Here is a 7,500-nt window from a genome sequence, read left to right on the forward strand (position 1 = left end):
ACACACACCTGTGTAGAAACACTAGATTCAGTGTGGAATAATACTGATGCAAACAAAGATGCATGAAAACCTTCCATTCACAGTGAAACACTTGTGAATCAACACAGCCACAAAACTACATCACAAGGAAAAATGGATTATATCTTTCATGCAAAATGAAAAATTAAGACTATTTATCCTCCAAACATTAATATCTAAATTAATGTCATGAAGATAACGGAGCTAATTTTGATGTGATTGAGTATCTTGCACACAGAATCTAGCGGCGTACTCTGTGCTGCATCTGTTAAACGTGTCCTCTAATGTCCCTTAGACGCCTGAGGAAGAGACTTTATGACTCACAAACACAAAAGATGGAAAACGCCACTCGATGCCAAAACTCAAGACGCTGAAGACCCGTTTGGAATTCATGGAAACTTCACCGGATTCAAGCGTGACACACTAAAATCCTCCTGCTATTTTTACACCCGTGTGTTTTACCAGAAACACTAAACAATGCAGTGAGAAACCGTTTACTGCTGACAGAGAGACAAGAGTTTAACCAGATTTTCAGCTTTCTGAAAAATATGCAATTGTGAGCAAACCCAACATAACACAAATCATAAAAAATTGTTTTGTTGAATACAAAAAAAAAAAAATTAAACTTGCTTAAATTCAAATATTTAGATACAAAACAGTCAAAACTTCTCATTGCAAAGGCAACATAACTAAATAACTAAAAAAAATATATTAAAACTCTAAAGATTTAAAAACAACAAAAACTAGATTAAAACGTTTGTCAAGAAAAACTTTGAAGTTGGCTTGAGACAGACCAGAAAGTATGAAAAAAAGTTTGAAGTAGTTTTAAAGATTACAGTTGAAATGTTTTGAAAGCAATGTGGTCTATTAGATAACAACTATATTACTACAACTTTCACAAATTGAAATGGAAAATGGAAAAATAAAAGCTAATTCAAAATATTAAAAACACTGGATCAGGCTCAATCTCTAAACATGTTTGTTTAAATGTTTGCCTGCAGATTAAATCAGAGGAGAAACACAGTTTTTCCACAAAAGAATTCAAAAACGATTAAGATTAAAAGTATCAAATAACAAGTGTTTCCTGTGAATTATAAGGAGAGTTTGCCCTTTCCTGTGATAGTGCGGTTGATCTCAATGATAGTGACGTGATCAAACAATAAACAAGCAGGAGATATTCAGTAGAGCGTGTAAGAGCAGCGCTTGTGCTCCATCCTCAAATCAGGAGAGCTGCCATGTTGTTTTGAGTGATCAGGTGCACCATTTCCCCCAGCATGCTTTGCATGCTCAAACACTACTCACATTTCCTTCAGAACATGTAAAACTCAGAGAAACACGTGTTTGGCAACAACAAAGAGGCTCAGACACACATGCTCAGTCGATGCACGGACTGCTTAAATGAGTTTGTCTGGTGTGCACACACACACACACACACACACACACAGGCACACACACACACAGGCACACACACACACACACACACACACAGGCACAAGTGTGTTGTTGCTCGAGGTATCCCAGCATGCACACGCGCGTGTGTCGTAGGATCTCCACACATCTGTACAGAACGTTTCATGCCAAAAGCACCGCCGCTCAGAAATGTGAGCGTGTTGTGACGAGTTTACTGCTGTAAGAACAGCCCTGACCAAACACTCTGCAGACGAGCACCGTCAACACACACACACACACACACACACACACGTCCAGAGATCATGAGGAGCTCAGATCAACACAAACCACTCGCACATCACACACACCAAAGCTCCAATCAGAAACAATCTGGGTTTACAGCCTGATCGTAGCTAACCAAATGTGTTCTTCTAACATTTGCTAACGTTCCCATCAAGTTCAAATCTGAGTGAATTGTCTCTTCAGTTTGATTTTGGGATGGAATAAGAGCTGAAGATGTTCGTGATAGGCTTGAGATTCGTGTTTGAGGCCTGAGATGTGAGATAGATCTAGAAACCAAAACACTGACCAGAAGACATCACACAGAGAGCGCCTCATTCATCTAGCGTGCTTTTAAAAGCCATTACAGAACATTAAAGTCTGCTCATGTGGTGTGTGTGGTGTGTTCTGATGGAGAAACACACACATGACCACAAAACACACACGGACGTCCATCTGTGAGCTGAAACATCTGACACGAAGAGAGAGGAAACACTCATTTCTATTGAAACACATCCACGTCATGCTGATGTGTGTGTGTGTGTGTGTGTGTGTGTGTATTCAAAACTTAAAAAAAATAAACGTGAACACTGAGGGAACCTTCCATTTTAAACATTATGGGAGTACTATCAATAATAATCAGATGAACTCCACCTGAAATGTTTCCGAAAAACTGAAATATAAATAACGCTTTGAGAATATTACTGAAGATCAGATAACTCTAAACGAACGTTCTATTAACGTTTGTTCGTAACTTTGACACAACGTTCTGAGAACATCTTCAGAATTTTTTGTCTCCGCATTGATAAAACAATTTGTGATTATTTTATGTTTTGCACATATGTTTTGTATAATTCGTCCAACCTCACCACATTTTTAAAGATCTGTTTACGTGATTCACAACAAATTAATACGAAATCTCGTAATATGCAGCATTTTTCTGAATGAATCAGGCTGGAATTTCTCTTGTCATTGATGATTGCTCTTCAACAACCTTCACAGCCATTTCTGATTTCTGCATACAGATTTTATTTAATTGTACTGATAATGAATTGAAAATGTTCGAAATGAATCATTTAATCGCTGATTTGACCGATGCATCGAGAAGAACCGACTCAAGAGACTGATTCACTTTGACATCAACTGTTGCAGTGGCTTACAACCAACTTTCTCTCCATAATTCTAGCGAAGCATTGATTTAGAACAGATCATAACTCCAATCTTTATCCACAGCTGAAACGGTATTCCCTTTTCTGCGTGCCGCCGTGTTTCCCGGGAGCGCGCACGCAAGCGCATGGAACTGTTGGAGCATGTGTGGTTATTTTTATGCATGATGAGGTGGAGGTCACTCTGGTCACGTGATCTCAGTGTGGCCCACTCCAAATGTTTGGATTTTAAACTAGAAGTGGACTTTACTGGACATGCACCCTCATGGCTTTACAGCAAATCTAAACACGCGTCATGAAAGAATAACACTTCTTGACTTAGTGAGGAATAACATCGAGCACCTAAACACTCTCCAAACTTTAACTTTCAACGTTTTATATAGACATACTGTTACTTTATAAAACACTCGAATTACACAAACCGCTGGTCAACGCGACGCGACTACAACGCGATGCGTCGCTCAGGGTGTGAAAGACAGAAAGAAAGTTCCCAAACACACTGAATCTCACGTGTTCTGGATATATAAGTTGATATATGTACTAATAAAGCATGGCTCTTACAGCACGCATAACGCGTATGCGCCGCTGACGCTCTCGCTGTCCCGCACCAGGAAACTCCCGTCCCGCCCGGCTCGAGCCAGCAGCTCCTCCGCCGCCGCGCGACTCAGATCCCGGTGATACCAGAGCGGCGGAGCGGGACACGCGCCGGCCATCGCCGAGTCCACAGTCCTCCGAAACGCGTCCGGATCCGCTGAGAAAGCCGCTCAGAAGACGCGGGCCGCGCGCGTCAGCCGCACCGCTCGAACTTTCAGAGTTTCTCCTGCTTTCCTGTTAGTTCCTGAAAATCCTCCATGAGAGAGAAAACACACTCAGCAGCGCGCGTCCGACAGCAGGCGCGCGCGCGCACTCACAGAGAGAGAGAGAGAGAGACCGGGGCTAGTTGTCACGCAGTCTTCTTCAATGATTATTCTTAGCTCGGGTTTATTTGGGAGTCTAACCGACAGCTGAACACACGCTGACCGTTGAGATCAGGTTTGTGTCCGTCACAGTAAACACAGTAAACGCTAAACACACACACACACACACACACACGTCTGCGAGAGCTCTGTTAAACATCGCTTCATCTGGAAAGCGTACAAACATCGGACAGACGTCTCTCAGATCTCAGCTCGACATCCATTCTAAATCATAAACATTACAACTCTGTTTGACATCTTAACTTACTTCTAAAAACTTTTTAAAATTATTATTATTATTATAATTATCTGTATTTAATGATCTCTAAACATGTAAGCACAAAGATATATTTTTTACGTAACTCATGAAACATTTATTTCTGAAACATTTCATCTGAAGTTTTTTTTAAATGTTACTATTTGTTTCAGAACAACATTCTAAAGTAACGTTCCATAATGTTGGGAAATGATACAATGTTTCCTTAACGTTCACCAAGAAAATGATTTAGAAAGGTTTAAAACAAAAAAGCTCCTATGTTCTCTTGTTTATTTTTTGTTAAACTATTAATTTTAGCTATGATGATTACCTTCTTGAGGTATATATATTTCAATATATTAATTTAACTCTTTATTTATTTGGTGAGTTATAGGTCTGCAGAATTTAATTAGGTTAGTGTGATTTTACTGTGTTCACTTCAGAATCAGAATCAGAATCAGAATGAGCTTTATTGCCAAGTATGTTTACACATACGAGGAATTTGTTTTCGTGACAGAAGCTCCGCAGTACAACAGAATGACAGCGACAGAACATAAAACACAAAATAAAAGAATAAAAAATACAAATATGTAGACAGTGAATGACAATATACAAATGACAATTGTAGGCAGGTATATTACAAAGTGAAGTTATGTATGTACATATATATTGTGTGCAAAAATTTAAGTGTATACTAAGTATGTGTGTTAGATAAATAAAGTGTGTGTGTATATAAATATAAAGTGTAGTGTGTTCGCCATTATTGTCAGCTGTTCATAAGATGGATTGCCTGAGGGAAGAAACTGGTCCTGTGTCTGGTCGTTCTAGTGCTCAGTGCTCTGTAGCGTCGACCAGATGGCAACAGTTCAAAGAGGGAGTGTGCTGGATGTGAGGGGTCCAGAGTGATTTTGACAGACCTTTTTCTCACTCCACAGGAACAATATAATACTGTAATTCTACTTTGGAGGATAGAATTGAGAAAACAAGTATCTGTTGCACAGTGAGCTTTAAACCACCATCAGGATTGAGAAATAAAGAATATTTCATGACTATAAGAGAATGAAATTACATAGAAAAAGAATCAGTGAATGAAGCTTCTCGTACAATTGAGTTTTTCTGTCTAATAAGCCATCCGAGCTGCACTTTCCTTCCTGAGAACTACCAAATGTTCACATCTTCTCTATCAGAAGTGGTAATTGAGTAATAATCACTTTGGTTTGTCCATCTCTGAACTCTTGAAGTTAAGTGTAACTCCACAGCGCCACCTGTCGCTCCGAGAGAACATCTTAAGCCCTTTTTATTTCATTTTATTTAATTTGCATTTTTTATTTTAATATTTTATTTTATTTTTGCATTCCATTAAATAAAATGAAATATTATTTAAAAAATATATATTTATTTGTATTCTGTTTATAAAAATAAAATATTTTATTTTATAATATATTTAATATATTTTTTCTATAAGACAACAAGCAGTAAATGTATAAAGAACATCAGTAACTTTTTTATATTTTATTAGACCACTGACATTAATTGTATAAATAAAATAAGTATTTCATTTTACTTATAAATGTTTTAAGTTTAGATTATTTCTACATTTATTTTGACAAATATATATATCATAAATTCAGTTATCAATAGATTTCACACCAGTTTCATGTTCATGTACTTTAAATTTTTCATTCCCAATTATTTAACAGTTCAGTTTAAATTATGCCACCCAATAAAATTAATAATCATTAGTCAATAATCTCTAATCTATAGACATCCTGGAGTAGTTTAACAAATCTATATCAATAAAGAGATTTTCAATATCGATTACATCACATTACTCACACTCACATGGTTAACCACAGGAAATCATCAATATCATAAACAAATATCATTTCATATCATATATTTCACCTGAGAAAGAGTGAGAGAGATGTGAAGACTCAAGCATGGTGTCAGCAGCCAACAGAAACCATTCTCAAAGCCATGAGCAAACCTTCTTCCAGTATGTTAAAGCTGATAGCAGCCATTGACTTCCATTATATTTCTCCTAGTGGCTTCCAGCACTGTGCAATCTCTTATTTTATGTTCAGAAGAACAAAGCCATCAAGGTTTTGGAAAGACATGAGAGTTATTTTAAGGTCAAAAAGTTTGAAATTTTACATTTTAAACAAATAAGCCTTTTTTCACAGAATCTGTGATTTTTGTGTTCTGTTATAGGGACTACTGAACAGACATTTAGAAGTTGATTTAAAAAAATGCAAAGTATTGAAAAGAAAAATAAAGCTCTGTAAACTTGCATTTTTACAATACTATAAGTGTGTGACTACAATACTTGTGGTCTTCGAGCTCACCTGAACCATAGACAGTAAAATAAATACACAGAACACAGACCAAAATACAGGAAATACGTCATAGAAGTAGCCAAGTGGTCAAGCGGAACTAAAGAGCGCGCGATGGTGTTTCTGAGGGGAATCATTGAGTGTAGCACCAGTCGAGTCGAATTTCTTTTGCTGTCTATGGTCGAATTAAATTTAAAAAGTGTAAAACTAAAATTCATATCCAGGGTATTTGTACTATTAGTAATGCCATGCATTTATTTTCTATCATATATAATTATAGTACATGTGCACAATTTTAATGATACCATGATGGTACTCAAAGAAATGTATAAGAATATCATAGTAAACATTTTACTGCATTTGTATAGTACTCAAATAAATGTATAAGTCTACTTTGGTATTTTTCAGTGTTACCATGCATTTACAGAGCACTTATAGCCTATATATTTGTAAGAATATAATGCCATAATGCCATTTGATGATAAATATATGTGCACACTACAAAAGGACACAGCTATCATTTACAAACTTAATCTCATGCAATCAATGTCTTGCATTTGAAACAGTTATAACAAACATTACAGACATATAAGGAATAAGTGACCATACCCCATAAGCACCACACACTCACTAATGCATACAGTATGCATCAACATGTCATTAAGAGCATTATAAAAGATTCAGTGTTATCAATATGTCAATTTATTATAAGAAACACAAGATTTTAGTGGACACAGGCTATCATTTAATCAAATATGATGATGGAAAAAAAAATCTACTATGGGGTGAAAATAGAACTTTAATCAAATAAAAAACTAAATGAATAAATTGTATTATTTACAAATCACAATTGTAGCTCTCGACATTTTCCTGTGGCTATAACTTTATTATGTCTCTAATTTATTTTATAGTCTCAAGCATTCAGAAATAATGCAAAAGGAAACTAAGCAGTTTTGCTATGATAAAACCATGGTTTATTTCTGTAAGGGTTGTGATATGCACGTTTTTTGTTGAAGAAATTATAAAGCCTGTGTCATCTATAGCAAAAAGGTGTCCAAAAATGAAAGAAGAAGTGAATATTTGAATGAAATGTTTGGTCAGTA

The 7,500-nt window shown here is 36.3% G+C and overlaps 1 protein-coding gene across 1 annotated transcript in view; it reads right to left on the reverse strand.

The window, feature by feature from the left end:
* Positions 1–3,780, reverse strand: part of LOC113058831 (phosphatidylinositol 3,4,5-trisphosphate 5-phosphatase 2A) — a 23,519-nt gene extending 19,739 nt beyond the window's left edge. The window contains exon 1 of the mRNA XM_026227081.1: positions 3,414–3,780. Within this exon, the coding sequence (XP_026082866.1) occupies positions 3,414–3,565 (152 nt within the window). The 5' untranslated portion in view covers positions 3,566–3,780. The remainder of the gene's footprint in view (positions 1–3,413) is intronic.
* Between the last annotated feature and the right edge of the window lie 3,720 nt (positions 3,781–7,500).

This window comes from Carassius auratus, chromosome 40, assembly GCF_003368295.1.
Source record: "Carassius auratus strain Wakin chromosome 40, ASM336829v1, whole genome shotgun sequence".
Lineage (NCBI taxonomy): Eukaryota > Metazoa > Chordata > Actinopteri > Cypriniformes > Cyprinidae > Carassius > Carassius auratus.